Source organism: Sparassis crispa (genome assembly GCF_003851025.1).
Source record: "Sparassis crispa DNA, contig_000003F, whole genome shotgun sequence".
Classification (NCBI taxonomy): domain Eukaryota; kingdom Fungi; phylum Basidiomycota; class Agaricomycetes; order Polyporales; family Sparassidaceae; genus Sparassis; species Sparassis crispa.
The window spans coordinates 1401523-1416249 of record NW_020939750.1 but is presented as its reverse complement, the minus strand read 5'-3'; the positions used below and the strand labels follow the sequence as shown (position 1 = coordinate 1416249).

The 14727-nt window shown below is 53.9% G+C and overlaps 7 protein-coding genes across 7 annotated transcripts; 2 read left to right on the top strand and 5 right to left on the bottom strand.

Annotated features, from left to right (window-relative positions):
• Positions 1-195: 195 nt before the first annotated feature.
• On the bottom strand, positions 196-1460 carry SCP_0405500 (predicted protein; the record flags this gene model as incomplete). Its single annotated transcript, XM_027757282.1, has 2 exons — positions 196-607; positions 658-1460. 2 exons carry the CDS (start codon positions 1458-1460, stop codon positions 196-198), a joined length of 1215 nt encoding a protein of 404 aa, XP_027613083.1.
• Positions 1461-1836: 376 nt separating this feature from the next.
• Positions 1837-3713, bottom strand: SCP_0405490 (hypothetical protein; the record flags this gene model as incomplete). The annotated part of the gene is made up of 7 exons (XM_027757281.1): positions 1837-2056; positions 2110-2237; positions 2293-2313; positions 2367-3347; positions 3396-3448; positions 3498-3571; positions 3640-3713. The coding sequence occupies 7 exons, from the start codon at positions 3711-3713 to the stop codon at positions 1837-1839; spliced, it is 1551 nt and encodes a 516-aa protein (XP_027613082.1).
• Positions 3714-4822: 1109 nt separating this feature from the next.
• SCP_0405480 (hypothetical protein) lies at positions 4823-6218 on the top strand (the record flags this gene model as incomplete). The annotated part of the gene is made up of 5 exons (XM_027757280.1): positions 4823-4972; positions 5029-5218; positions 5288-5812; positions 5870-6108; positions 6171-6218. 5 exons carry the CDS (start codon positions 4823-4825, stop codon positions 6216-6218), a joined length of 1152 nt encoding a protein of 383 aa, XP_027613081.1.
• Positions 6219-6432: 214 nt separating this feature from the next.
• Positions 6433-7752, bottom strand: SCP_0405470 (hypothetical protein; the record flags this gene model as incomplete). Its single annotated transcript, XM_027757279.1, has 2 exons — positions 6433-7615; positions 7667-7752. The coding sequence occupies 2 exons, from the start codon at positions 7750-7752 to the stop codon at positions 6433-6435; spliced, it is 1269 nt and encodes a 422-aa protein (XP_027613080.1).
• A 454-nt stretch (positions 7753-8206) lies between these two features.
• On the bottom strand, positions 8207-13049 carry SCP_0405460 (hypothetical protein; the record flags this gene model as incomplete). Its single annotated transcript, XM_027757278.1, has 22 exons — positions 8207-8347; positions 8407-8587; positions 8646-8783; positions 8841-9007; positions 9207-9299; positions 9370-9385; positions 9448-9563; positions 9624-9632; positions 9702-9755; positions 9811-10049; positions 10105-10356; positions 10414-10548; positions 10601-10740; positions 10803-11172; positions 11233-11297; positions 11351-11523; positions 11575-11657; positions 11732-11899; positions 11951-12166; positions 12222-12501; positions 12550-12883; positions 12943-13049. The coding sequence occupies 22 exons, from the start codon at positions 13047-13049 to the stop codon at positions 8207-8209; spliced, it is 3477 nt and encodes a 1158-aa protein (XP_027613079.1).
• Positions 13050-13468: 419 nt separating this feature from the next.
• Positions 13469-14004, top strand: SCP_0405450 (hypothetical protein; the record flags this gene model as incomplete). Its single annotated transcript, XM_027757277.1, has 2 exons — positions 13469-13588; positions 13648-14004. The coding sequence occupies 2 exons, from the start codon at positions 13469-13471 to the stop codon at positions 14002-14004; spliced, it is 477 nt and encodes a 158-aa protein (XP_027613078.1).
• A 90-nt stretch (positions 14005-14094) lies between these two features.
• Positions 14095-14585, bottom strand: SCP_0405440 (hypothetical protein; the record flags this gene model as incomplete). Its single annotated transcript, XM_027757276.1, has 3 exons — positions 14095-14305; positions 14358-14423; positions 14491-14585. 3 exons carry the CDS (start codon positions 14583-14585, stop codon positions 14095-14097), a joined length of 372 nt encoding a protein of 123 aa, XP_027613077.1.
• Between the last annotated feature and the right edge of the window lie 142 nt (positions 14586-14727).

Sequence of the window (14727 nt, the reverse complement as noted above, 5' to 3'; positions counted from 1 at the left end):
CAGCAGCGCTCCTCTTCCTTGGGTTTCCGGTGCGACACCCTCCGTTGTGCTGTTTGTGATACCGTAATTGTAGGACAGACGGCACCCATGTGTTTGAGTCCACATAGAAATTTGTATACCCCGACTACAGATACAGATAAGGTTACACGCCGGACTAGTACACATGACAGATCATCCGAGAGGTTACCTGATGCACTACGACACAACTTCCCGCCAACTGCCCCAGTCACCGCCAACGCTCCGTACTTGGACCTTTTCACCAGCCGCACCAAAGTACAAGGCCTTGTACCACGCTTGCATCTCTTCTTCGCTGAATGGCCCAAACACCTGGCCTCTCTGACCAGATACTCCCGGAACATCCCACTTGTACTCGTATTTGACATCAGCTGATGGGGGTGTCCAGGACTGGTCCACTTTACCAGAGGATCGGACTGAGCGTACTAGCTCCTCGTATGTCTTCGAATAGATGTCTGTCTCGCCGAGAGACATAAGTGTCGACGCAAGATGTGTTATAAAGTCAATTTGCGAAGTTTCTTTGGGGACATCTTTATCCACCTGCATTGCGTCGCCGTTAAGCTCGGCTTTGCGTCTGTTATTCGGCTTCATGCTAACGGATGTATGAGTCGGTTTCAGAGGAGATAGTAAGATATGGCGCACCTTTGCTTGGACCTTCCACTCTTCTTTGCCTGAGCGCCGAGTCGCTGCAGTGCTTCCAGCACAGTCTCCCCCTTCTTGAGCATTCCCACCAAATCCTTCTCGATAACATCCTTGCCGCCCAATTGCCTGAGCTCCTCCTCTTCCGCCTTCATCTTCTCCCGCTGCTCTTTCTCCCGATGCCGGCGATTCCGGCGCGCCTGTTTGATCTCCTTCTCGTCCAGCCCCTCCATCCAGCGATCGTGGACTGCGTGCGGGTCGAACGACTTCACATAAGTCCCATCCGCCGCAAACTTGCCCTCCTCCATCTCTTCGCGCATGTTGAACGACGAGAGCTCGAAGCCCATCTCTGCCTTCTTCCGGCGCTCCGCGTCATCCTCGTCCTCTGGCTCATCCACACTCTCCGACTTCTCTGATCCAGACATTTCACCGCCAAACTCCTGTCCTTCAATGTCTCCCAGTCGCAAGTATTCTTCCTTCTTTTTCCCGCTCTCCTCTACCTTCTTCTCCTCCTTCTCACCCACGGCGAACATGTCCTCATCCTCGCCCTCTGCGGCCGTGTCGACACCCGCCCTCCGGCTGCGCACGACGCCCTCTCCATCATCGCTAGAGTCTGATTCATACCCTTCAGTTTTGACGCGCCCTTTGCGCTGCGCGGATGGGTTCTCGAGCTGCGCATCGACCTCTTCAGCGAAGTTGACCGGGTCCTCGGAGGGCTCCACGAATCTGGTTTTTTTGGATATTTTTGGTGCCGACGAACCCTCACCCGACGAGCCTGCTCGCTTGCGAGCTGGACGGAACGACATAGTGGCAAAGGGTGAGAGAGTTACACTGGGCAATTCAGAGGGATGTTGTCTAGTGACAAATCAGATGTTTGTGTGCATTTGGATTGTGGCTAAATTCCGTCCCGATCATGATCCCGATCGATCTCCACTTTACTCAAGTTGGGCGACTTCAGCTCGCAGGGGAAACAGAGTAACATGTAGAGTCGTCAGGTATCGAGCTCCAATCGTATATATGTCGTCAACAGTAGATGTCCTTCTAGAGAATACAATCGTCGAATTATTGAGGACATACAATAACTGTATCATCAAAGATATACACCTGCAAACCGTCAGCATCCGTTTCGCATGACCACCGACACACTCACCAGACAGAGTCCTGCCGAAGCGGCAAAAACATCTAGATACCGTCGGGCTCAGTCGAGCTACCCATCCGTCGCCGTGACGGCGTAGTGGAATCCTCCGCGCCCGTCGCGCCTGCACTCAGCAGCCCGGCCTCCTCCTCGTTCACCGTCCGCGAGTTCCGCCGCCCGTGGCCGTGGGGCTTTGCTCGGTAAATGTGCGCCTGCATGACGATAATCACATCGAACATGAGCGTGCCCCCGCTGCCCAGCAAATACCTAAAGGCGCACGCGTCAGAGTGTGAAGACGAGCAGAGCGGGTATACACGCACGGTGTGCTCTCGCGAATGAACGCCGAGGCTTCGGGTGCTGGGAGGCCCAGCTTTGGAGAAGCGAGGATGGAAGCGACGTAAAACAAATTGCCGAGGAAGGCGAAGATGAACAGATATATCGAGAGTCCCTGCAACGAGTTTCAGCATTTTAACTCCGGCATGTATGGAAAAGAAACGCTCGACCTCGACGGATTTCCTGACAAACTGAGCAAAACGTTAGAGACAAAAGTAACATGTGGCCAAATTATGCTGCTCACATTCTTCCATATCTGGGGCAGTCGCGAAGTCAGATACAGCGTCGTGCACACCCATGCTGAGATCCGCCCGATGATAAATTCAGTGGATGGCGGTGGTTGACGGAAGGCGCTGAATGTTTCGTCCTCTTGTACTCCGACGAAATCGAGCACCACGGACGTGGGCTCAGGAACATGAAATAGAGAATTCGAGTGCACCGTCGGTACGGAGTTCGCGATATATGGCACTGGGACTTCCGCGCGGTGTAAAACCCGGCCTGTACTCAGACTATCGCTCACCACTCGCTGCCCTCCCGCCAGCGTCCCAATCCCAAACAGCGCCCACACGCCCATGAACACCATACTCGCACCTTTCCGACTGGCCCGCGAGCTGCGCCTCTGCGCACCCGACCAGTCAAGCTCGTCCTCCTCCTCGTCCGCCGCCTGTCCTCCCCTGGACAGCGGCCTACCCCTGGGAAGAATATCTGGCGCGTCGCCAAGATCGGCCTGCGCCGTCATCAGAAGAGACGAATGGATGTGTGTTGGAGGAGATAAAGGCGGCCGCTGGCTCCTGCCCAAGCTCGCGCCGCGGCGCTCCTGGCTCCACGAGACCTTCTTCCCCCGCCGCGAGCGCCCGCCCTCGGAGTGGAAGCTGTCCGCCAGGCGAGCGAGGGCCTCCTCGGAGACCTCGTCGTCATCGTCCTCTTCTTCGAGCGCGTCGATCGTCGAATACGGCGGGCGCTCGAGAGAGTGTCTGTGCCAGCGCGACTGCTCTTCTTGTTCCGCCGCGAGCGCTGCTGCCGCTGCTACGTTCGCTGCGACGTTGGAGAGTGTACGGTAGTGTATGGGCGCGCGTTCGATGGATATGCGGCGAGTGGCGATCGAACCGGTGCGTTGGCGGCCATGGAGGAAGGGCGGTAAGATCGGCTTCGAGATAGAGCGGTAATAGAAGAACTGGGCTAGGAGGGTGAAGTCGACGAAACAAAAATACGTCGCGAGATAGGTCTGTGTAGATGTCAGTGGTCGGCATGCGCACGAGAGCCGGTCGCTTACTTGGAATGGGAGCTGATGGGTTAGGATACAGCCCAGAAGATTGGTCGCATCACCTGGAGCCGGTCAGACGACGACTCGGTCAAGCACGCAGAAAGGACTGACCAAGAAGCCAGCTGAAGAGGAATGGAAGGGCGAGGCCGTCGCATGACTGCCTGCGGATATTCTCGAGGACCTGGCTGGGATGGTTCGTCAGATGGCGCGATGATGGGAGAATTGGACGGAAAAATGAAGGAATAGGACTCACGGGAACTGGGCACCGAGCCAGCAGCCTATAGAGGCGTAACCGAGGAGATCACTGAGGGCCGCGGGCGAGGCCATCGTCGCTGTCTCTGACGATGAGACCGACGGATCTCTCGTCCACAAAGACCCAGAAGGCAGTGAGTGTGGGGTACGGTAGTCTCCCAAAGGCAGTGTAGCTACTCTGCTTCAACCTTCGTACCTCAGGATATCCGTATCTGACGTCTGCTTTCCTTAATGGGGGTCTTTCTAAGAGGTCGGTCACTGCCGATCGGCATATCACGTGCAATGACAAACGAAAAAACGCGTCCCTCCTACAGACGCGTCGCACTGCGTCTCACGGAATGGAAAACATGCTTAGTTGTGGTATGTGTGTGCCATACATTCTGGTTTGCCTCAGAAAAATTTTGACCAGCTATATTTATTGGGAATACTGTGATACTGTACATAGAAATAAGAATCAATCAGTGGGGTACATTCATCCTCATGCACTACTGCAAGGGTAAAGCCATATGATTGACAGGGCATGTATGCCAAGGTGGATGAACCTTATAATCTTGTGTAGGTTGCATTGTAATTAATGTTACGGCAGTCAAACGAGAAGAACTGAGGTGTCGAAGCTGATGAATATCATCTGCTGACCTCCCACTCCTCGGCAGCAGCATTCAAGTTATACTCACCAAACTTCAGAACATGGTCAGATTATGCTGCCGCAATGTCTGTTTCCCGCAGTACAAAGATGAATGCATGAGTCGACGAGCCAGCAGGTGCATTAATGAAGTTCCAAGGGTGAGCGGCCGCTGAGCGCTGAGCGGGCCCACTGGCAGAGGTCGTAAGCGCCCGTCGGCAATGGAACGGGTTGTAACCGCAGGCTTATTGATTTGAACTGCCGGTGTATCGAATCCTTAGTAAATTTCAGGCTCCGTCTAAATTGTCCGACCTCTCGATTAACCCCCCGCGTCAGAAAGCAGACTAGGGTACGGCGTCTTCCGAGATTCTTCTTTCCATTCCTGGACAGTCTCTGCTTATCTGGCTCGTCGCCGCGCGTGCTTTGCCAGGCGTTCGTAAATCCATTTCGTATGCTGTAGAGACGTACGGAGAAGGAGGAATACTTGCAGGACGAGTAAGTTGCATGGAGAAATGCATGCGAGAGGCATGCAGGCGAGTGAAATGATACGGAGAAGTCATCCATGTGCACGCCGCCACTCAAGCACTCACCCCTACGAAAACACTCTTTCTCTGCGACGACCATCCCGACGCCAGGCGACATGCAGCTATCTACTGCTCACGACAAGTCTTTTCCGAGCAACCGTCCATTTGAGCCCCCTCCGAACGATCTTGTACGGTTTTGTCCAGGCCGTTCTGCATCCAACTTACCTCAATTCCGGATTTACAGCGTCTCCTAGTGCTCGATTATCTATGTCACAATTCCTATTCCAATGCTGCTCGTTCCTTCCTGAGGGACAGCGCCGTGAAACACCTCGATGCCGACGGTGATGAGATCATGTCTCCGGTCGAGAAAGGTGATGAGCTGCTCGATACCGAAACATTCGAGGAGAGACTCTCCTTGGGCGAGCTCCGTAAGGGTATGCAGACCACTCATCATCCCTGCTTCTCAGCGTCGCTGTCGTCCATTTGATGTCGCTGGTCTGTAGATATCCGCATCCTCATCCTTTCGGGCCAGGTGGACGAAGCCACCGTGCTCCTGAACAAGCACTTCCCCTCAGTGCTCTCCGAGGACGCCGAAATCCTGCCCGCATCCAAGACTATCGACCACCTCGAGTGGATCCCATCAACCTCCGTCGACCCTACTCACCTCGCACTCAACCTCCGCATCCTCGCCTTCATCGAAGCCTCCCGAACCGTGCCGCTCCCGTACTACCTTCCGGGCACCAAGCCGTCCACGCCGCCCATCATCGCAGACAGACCTGGTGAAGAGAACGATCCGGCGGCGCCGGAAGGCGACAGCGCCGAGGAACGCCAGCTGCACCGCGCACAGAACCTCTACGCCGAAGCGAACCGCCTGCCGAGCGCGAGCGACCGCGCTCTGTACCTGCACGAGCTCGGGCGCGTGAGCGCGTTGCTCGCATACAGGGTGCCCGAGTCTGGTCCAACAGCGGAGTACATGACCCCCGAGCGGCGCGAAGCGGTTGCTAACCAGATCGAGAGCGCGATACTGTGTATGCTGAGTCTTGTGCCGTCTTTTCACTCGTACTGACCGATGAATATACTCATAGATCGGCTGGGACAGCCTACGACATCGAAGATCGAGCTGTCCACGCGGTATACGTCCGTGCTGTGGTCGGCCCTCCATGACATGAATGTCAAGTCTCCTCCACCTTCCGCTTGGCCCGTGGGTCTCTCCCTGCCCCGCAGTCTGCCAGCGCTAGCCCCTACTGGCCCCACCGGAAAGACTGCCGGCAGCGACATCACTGCTGCACGGAAGAAAGCAGGCGTCGATGCCGACACACGAGAGGTAGGTTTACCCCCTTCACGCGGTCGAGAGTACATCATTTCACGGGGTTCTGTCACCCTCAGTCTGTGCCCCGGTTTGACCTGCACGCTTTCCTGGACGGGGGGCCGTAAGGTATACAGATGCTCACGCACGCTACAATCGGAGGGACATCGTTTTATTATTCGGAACTGTATCTCACAGGAATGGCGTACTTCTGTACTTACTCTAGCTCTCATCAAACACGCATTGTATCTTACGCTCCACTCAGCAATTGGATTGTGTCCTCTTCGCTCTTACCGAATACAGCAGGTGCTCAATCAAAAGTCAGGCTCCTCACTGATGCCTCTACAGTTGGCCAGCGTACGGTGATCGACACGAAGAGATGGCAGTCCGTGATGCTGCCCCGACGATCTCCACATCCACCCATCTCCCCATGTTCACCCGCCTCGCGATTTCGGTGCCCACGCCGCAGTCTCGCAAGCCAAGCACCTTCAATCGCCCCCACTGATTCCACTCCAGCCTGTCCAGGATCATCTCCCCGCGCGCAAGAATCCATGCACCTCTCGCTGCAGAGTCCGACTGGCCAACCCACGGATTGAACGATAGATCGAGCACCTCCAGAAGGGGGCATATGCGCGGAAGGCGGTGCACAGGCGCAGGAGACGGCAGCGCAAGCAACGCGAGATGCGTAAGCGTCGGCGGGAAGGTGAACAAGGTGCTGACTGAGAGAGGAGTGTTGAGCAGGATGAGCGCAGTGAGGGGAGACGGTGTGTCTGCGTGAGATGCCGGTGAGTCCCAGGACCAGTCTTCATCCTCATCCTCGCCCTCGTGCACTGCCGCATCCACATCTTGTCTGCTGGATCCTAGTCTGTCAGGCTCTGCTCTCAGATAATCACGGGGTAGCGACGCCTGGGGTCCGACGACGATGAGTTCACCATCGGCATGCCCGTCGGTGTTACACAGCGCGTACAGCTTCGCGTTGGACAGCGGAGAGTGCACGGCTGTCCAGCGGAGAAGGTCGCGTCGCAGGTGGGGAGGCAAGCACGGGACGACGTCCTCGGCGAACTCTTCCGCGGAGCACGCAGACAGCAGGACGCGCAGACAAAGCAGGGTGAGTGGGGGCACAGTGGGCTCCCGCCGATCCTCGGCGTGTACCCATCCAGAACCCGCACTCGGGGGCAGGTGAGAGAAGATGAGCGAGAGCGCATCGGCTCTGCGCGCCTCCTTGTCGACCTCGCTATCCCTGTCCCTGCCGGACACCCCGCTCCAGCTCTTCGGGATCGGTGGACCAGGGACTTCGCCTCGTGGATACGCGTACTCCAGCATCCCTCCAGGATTAATCCGCACGGGGGGTATCGTGGGCACGCCTCGGGCTTGGGCACCCTGCTCCACGTCCACAGTGCGCTCTGCATTGTCGTAGATCTCGGAGAAAGGTAGGGTAGGGATGTTGTGTGAGTGAAACGAGGACAGGCGAACAAGGTGGGCATTGGATCGCTGAAGGTTCTGCTCGTGACGGAACTGCTCGCCCCTGGATGTCTGTCAGCGTGCTCTACTTGAGTTCGCGGGAAACTGAGCTCACCTAAGGGTGTGCAGTAGGGTATTAACCTGTCGTGGCTGAGGCTTCGACTCGCCCTTCAAGTTCTTCGAATTTTGGGAGTCCGGCATTTCTATGGCGCTAACGCTCTAAGAAACAATTATCTTCTAGATGTTTATGGTAAGACATGAGATCTTGAGAGGCTGCTTGTAATAAGTGTCAAATCTAAATCACATATGCTAAGTTGAGTATGGCGGGAGCGTGAAGCAAGATCACCGTGGACCAGAAGAAGTAGTCTGTCGAAGCCGCCTGCCCACACCTTTTCCTCACGCGCAAAACGACTATGTGGTCACCTAGTGCCCCCGGGCAGTGTGATTCGGCGACGACGGCAAAGTGACGCTTCGACTGCACACGGAATTCATGCAAGAAATACATGCTCCTCAAATCACTGTCTTGCTACGGGATAATCATAAACGGCATACAGATGAGTGATAACGATTAGTGACATATCGCATGCTGGACTTGCTCCCGCATAGAACCACCACTGCCCGAAGCGCGCCAAACCGCATCAACACAAGCAGCACCTTAGTTCATCTGTCGGATGAGCTTGTTGATGTTCTCCTCCCGGTTACCAAAGTCACCACCCTGGACGTAATGCTTGAACTTGCGTGTCCTCCAACCACCGGTGGGGTTAGAGAGCTTGAAGGGCCACAGGAAGTTCGACGCCTGCGTCATAAAGCACCATCGGCCATGAAAACCACACTAGACGGAACGGCTCAACGCACCTGCTTAAAGTTTGGGCCAGCAGTGAAGATCTCATGGACGAGATCTTCTACTGACAGGATGTCATATTTGCCGAGCGACTCCTCGATGACACCGTTGTTGGCGAGGGGAATGCGCTGCTTATTGACCTTGCCGTATCCGCGCTTGTAGATCAGCTCACGCACGGACTTCAAATTTGGCTCCCTGTCAACCGCATCGCATGAGCGAGCACTCGAACCAAAGCATAGAAAATCACACCTACCCATATGCAACGTACGGCTCAATCAGACGGAGCATCTGTTCGGTCGCCTTCGTGACTTTGACAAACACACCGTTGTTAATCTGGAGGAGACGGAGGAGCTGCATGATTTTGCGAGGCTTTGGCGCAATTTCGTTGATACTAAAACACAAAATTGAGGATGAACTTCTCACACAAAACACGCAGATAGCCACTGACCCCCGGATACGGATGACGAAGTATACCTTCGCCTGTGCAGGTACGTAGAAGTCACCCACGGCGCGCGCAGCCCGCTTGAAGCGGATCTCCTCCTTCTCCTGAGTAAGATACTCCTTCACATAGGCCTCAGCGCGCTTGAAGATGACCTTACGCTTCGCCTTGGCAGCCTGAAGATCCGAATCATTGTATCAGCAAACGCGGCCAGATAAACTGAAATATTGAGTGAATTTGGTTCGAAAGATCAGTCCCGAAAGATGGTTGTTTCAGGCAACATGGCGAAAACATCGTCCCCACTAGCCGAAAGAAGTAGTATGCATCATGAAATGTGAAGTCCAGACGGAAACGCTTGGGGTAAGCAATACCTACCTTACGCGCTGCAGTTGCGGCCACCAAGCGCTCCTCACGAGCTTTTTCGTTTTGCTTGCGTTTCTTGAGGAGAGTCTCTGGGACTTCGATGTCCTATATGATCCAAAGTACAACAAAAGTCAGAAGTTCACTAGTACGCCGAGGCTACACCAGAAAGACAGACCGAGACTGTCGGTACACTACACACATGAGAGGAAACTGATCAGCGCACTAACATATGAGAGAGACCAGGAGTACACACGTAGTTGAGGGGGCCATTGGCGGATGTTGAGGCGGGGCGTGCATGGAACGTTCGTGCACGAGCGCAAGCTCTCGGTGGCTTGAGCTGCTATGCAGTTCTACTCCGATTTCCCACGCCTACTATTACCTATTTAGCAACATACAACGCAACTCACTTGACGGAGACGGCGAAAACACCTTAGTGCTCTAAAAATATGTTCGCATACATGCAAAAACCCTACGCATGTCCCAATGTTGTCCTCAACCACGACCCACCACATATGCAGACAGTCCAACCTTGTTCCCAAACTCTCCACGGCACAGAGGCGTCTACAAAAGGCTCTGCACTTGGAACTTCAGACTTTCCTCCGCAACGCAGACAGACTGCGCCAACTCGATTGTGGGGCAGCACGCCCTTCGTGACCACATCTCTGTCCTTACCCTTGTATTGCCGCTCAGAAACGGAGGCACGCGCGACCCCATCCACGAGGTCTGTGGGCTTCAGGAAAAGACGAGGCCGGTCAATTACATTGGAGTCCAGGATCCTTCGCACAATCTTGCGTAGGTGAGGAATCAGCGACGATGCGGGACGGCAATCTGCCAGGCTTCTCCGAAGGGCGTCGGCTCAAATGTCAAAATTAGCTTATATGTCCCAAGCTGAACTATCATTCACTCTCACCGTCCATATGGTTAGCTTCCTGGATGACCTCGGAGAGTACTCGAACAAACGCTGCCAAATCAAGCCCAGCATCGTCCACAACATCCATGAGGACTTCTTTTGCAATCTGTGCATTTTCCCCGCCGGCGGGCAGACTTGCTACATGGTCCCGAAATCGCTTTACATGAGCGAGAGCGGCATGCAACTTGTTGAGGCAGTACGGGTGAACGAGATGTAGAAACATTGGCGGACCAAATGTTGACTTCGAATATGCTGGATGTTTCTCGTCAATTACTGGGCGTGGGTTTTCGCACGTATAGAGAGACTCACAAGTTCCATTCCCTGGCTCATCTTTCACTGCGCCGGACGACAACAAGTCATCGCCAGCCAGTACACACTCCTTCAGTAAGCTCTCCGTGAATTCGATGAGCCAGCTGGAGAGGCCAACCAGATGCCACACAGCATCTGTAAAAACAGTTAGCGACATTCCATACAAATTCTGACGAGGGATGGTTACCAAGGTCATAACCTACAAGCTCCTGACATTCTTCGAACGCACTGCAACAAGCTGTCAATGAGCATGCGTCGTGCGCAGCCTTCCAGCGAGCAATCAGGTCTATCTTCTCTGCATCTACGTTGGTGCGACGCGACTTCGTACTGCAAGTGAACACAGTAATTAATCAGACGACAACCATGTTTCACAGCAGAGAAATTCGTACAGATAGACTTCAGTAGCAATGCCAAACGTGTCCTTCAGCCACATCTCAGACAATCCAAACGAATCGGAGTCAAGAATCGATGCGGCACCATGCAACGTACTCGACAACATATCGACAGAAGCCAATGATGTCGACAGGCTGTGAATAATATCGGACGGTGACTTTCTCGAGCGGATCGATGCAACAATGCAACTTGGAAGTTCTAGATCGGATGTCAACCCAAGAATGCTTGGAGCAGTCTTGCTCTGAGAGGCTGTCGGAGGAAGATACGGTGGTAAAGAGTGAATAGACACCGGAGTGCCTAGGAACGAGGATGAGGGAAGGGTGCATAAGAGCACCGAATTGGGTGAAATAGCAGCGTTGACAGGTACTGGCATAGACGAAGAATTCTCATTGCTGCTGCAATTGACAGTGCGGTGAGACTACCCACCATCGCGGCCGACATCCGCTATAGCTGACATCATTGGACGATTTGCTAAGTCGGAAAGATCAGGCCTAAAGAAGCAATTAAATGAGACGGGTGGCTCAAAATGTTATGGAAGACTTACAACTTCAAAGCCGTGATCCTCCCCACGCAAACCTCCTTCGCCTGGGACCTCTTGTGCGATATTGCACCTACAGGATCCATGAAGCCTGCCAACAGTGTACCCCTTGGGGTGCAAGGTAGAATGAAACTGAGGAATCCATCATCAAATACGCGTTTCGCTTCGGCGTGTGCCGCCTACTCGCTATGAGAATACTCCTCTTGTGGAGTCAGCAGATGTGAACTTACTTGACTCGAGCCACCGCTGCCGGTAGGTTGATCTGTCGCAGTGAAGGTGTACAAGACAAGCTCCGTCTTTGGCATCGAACTATCTGCGGCGCGTAATTAGCGAGCATTATAATGGAGATACACCAGAAATGCAAGATGGTCGAGAGATAATACCTACAGTCTCCCGGGTCGATAAAACTTGCCGTAAGGTACAGATCCTGACGTGCACCTGGGGTTACTTCCACGGGGACGATATCAGGTTGTGTGGATGGCACGCTCAGAAAAGCGAGATCTGTAAGATGCGAGCCAGCACCAGTGATGGGTGGGAGCGGTTCTATCATCACAGCTGCAGCCATCATTGTTAGCGTAGAGTCGGCGAGATCACTTGTCTACATACTCAGACCCATCGCCCTTAAATCCAGCGAAACTTTGCACAGGCGGATCACGGACTCCTCTCCCCATAGCTCCCCTTCAGGAGGAAGAATTGCCTCTAATAGTATGCCACTATCAGTGATATCCAGTGAGAGGTCAATATCCATAGAGCTGTATGGCGCTTGAGTGGGACTGTATGACGGGAGCAGACGAGAGCGCATAGCAACTATGATAAAAGGCTCTGGCAGTGGAACGCTGTTCATTAACGCGTCTTAGGGAATCTCATATGCACGTACTGTCATAGCTCAAGCCAATAGCAGAATCCGTACATAGGCTCACGCCCCCTGGCCCTGGCCCAGTATAAGAAGTTTCTGCCACGGAAGATTGAGACTCCGTGAAAGCACTGTACTGCAATAGAGAACCCCTCAGAATTTTCATGGATGGTACTGAGGGAGGTAGGCAGCAAATATTGATTTGATGACTTTGGGTGATCAGCAGCAAGGTCGGGTTGGACACTGAAGTGACTGGCCCGCGTGGAGGTAGCCGAACGGAAGACCCTGAATCCGTCACCACCCACTAGGGGAATTATTGAAGTTGTCAACAAGTGTAATGAGAAATACTTACCTCTCGATGGCCACTTGTCCAATCGGCGGCGACGACCCCGGCGCCCACTGCAAAGCTCCACCACTCTCGGACCACCCAGCTGTCTAGCTGAGGACCCCTTTTCCAAAGACATCCCGCTCCATCACCGCCCCGGCCAGGGAAGTAGGCAAACAACCAATCGTCGGTAGGCGAGACCGAGATAATAGTGGGGGGCTCGTAGGACGCGGGTGAAGATGCTACAGGCGACGGAGAGGGCACGATGAACTGTTTAGATGATGGGAAATGACTCGCAAGGACCAAAGGCTGAGAAGGATGGGCGGTGAAGATCAGCGAAGACTTTGACCATACAAGAGGGCTACACACATCTTTCACGATTCAGGAAATATGTTCCAGACGACTGTCAGGGCCACTAACCTTCGTGGTCTTTCTGATGAGCGACAAAGGTCCCACCAACCCAACTGCCAGTGGATATCCTCCCTTGCTTTGCCCTTGGACAATTTCGTTTCGTGCATCCCAACCATTTTAATCTTCAAGAAGTGGGACAACACTGCGCATCGAGTCAGCTGGAATACGATGCCACAGTCAATGGTGTCTCGTACGAAGTAAGTATCCCCGCTCTGCAGTCTCGATTGCTGTAGATTGCCAGTTGAGTCACACGGCCCACATGAACTATTGTAGGGCATTAACTCACTGAACTACGTCGAAATATTGTCAACCTTCTCCAGACGCAAACGACTCACTTAGTGGCAGTTGGCTGGAACGATATACAACAAAGACGACTTAGAGAGATTGAATACCACCATTGAAAGGCTTGTGATGGGTGCCAGAGTGGGCGCCTGTTGTGACAAGCACGGTCATCTCCCACCACCTCCTTCCGTGGTAGGGCCTCAAATCGGGATTTATTTCTCCAGAATATCAGACCGCCCACTTGTTGTAGAACATGCCACCATCAGGTCAAGCGTTCAGAGTTCTTGATGGGATACCAACAGAGGTTCTCTTGCAGACCTACGCAGACCGTACCCTCGTTCTGGTAACGCAACTAGGTAAAGTGGGGAATCTGGTATGTTGCCAGTGCATTGGATCAAAGAGACTTGAGACCGAATTTGCTGACATCACAAGATACAAGCGACGATCCCTCCGACGGCGCCGTTGCTCCCAGCTCCTCCTCCAAACCCATTGCAGCCGAATGTCACACCTCTTCCAGTACCGCCGACTTCCATCCAACTAACCCCACTCCTCGGAAATGCTCCTTCTGACCGCCTTCACACGCTGTACTCTCTGTATGCCTCTCAGATCGCAACAGTCTTATGGGCGGAAGAAGCCGGCAACTTGCTACAAGGTGATCGGCGGGGAGTTGTGGTCGGGATCGCTCTGCACAAAACGGCTGAGACAGAGGATGATGGGCTTACTGAACACGAGAGGGAAGTGTTCCATGGGGTAATGGATATGGTCAGAGATCTTTTACGACGCCAGTGAGCAGCGTCGGTTCCCGGAAATTGAGCAGCTGGACTTGTAAAGCACGCGTTTGAGGCTGAAATTGATAGGGCATTATAGGACAAGCGTACCTCATTCCTTCTCGAGATTTGCACTGACTGCAGTCAAGACAGTATCGTCATCATTCGCCAAGTGCATCTCCCGCTCCCGCTTCCGTTTTGACCACTTCCACTTCATAAGTTCCACCAGTCTATCATCCCGAGGAACGGCAGAACGGGGATTTGTCTCGTGCAGATAGTAAGCGAACACTCCAGTGAAGACTCCAAGGAAAGGGTCAAGGGTGCTATGGCCTGCATCAGCTGTTGGGTCAATGCTTCGAAGGAAAGCATCCTCACCGCGAAAGGAGCGCGGGCGCCATACACAACTTGTGGATCGCCACGCGCGTCAGAGGTGAAATTGACCTGCAAGTAGTCCCGCTTCTGTCAGTACTAGTCTCCCAGCAGTGCGCTAAAACCACTGCGACCTCACCAAGCCTTCACGCCCACCGTCGCAAACAGCGTGTTCCGAGAGTGGGAAACGCTGAAGGATGCGACCGGAGAACTCAGGAAGGTCGGACTCGGCATTCTACGTGCCATTCCGTCCCGTGACGCTCGACCGTGTACTTGCCTTCCCGCCGCCGACTCGCAGTCTGCCAAAAATTTCCGACACGCGAGTATAAGGCTCAGTCGCTTGGCTTGAACAGGCCTCTACTTCGTAGTCTCTCGT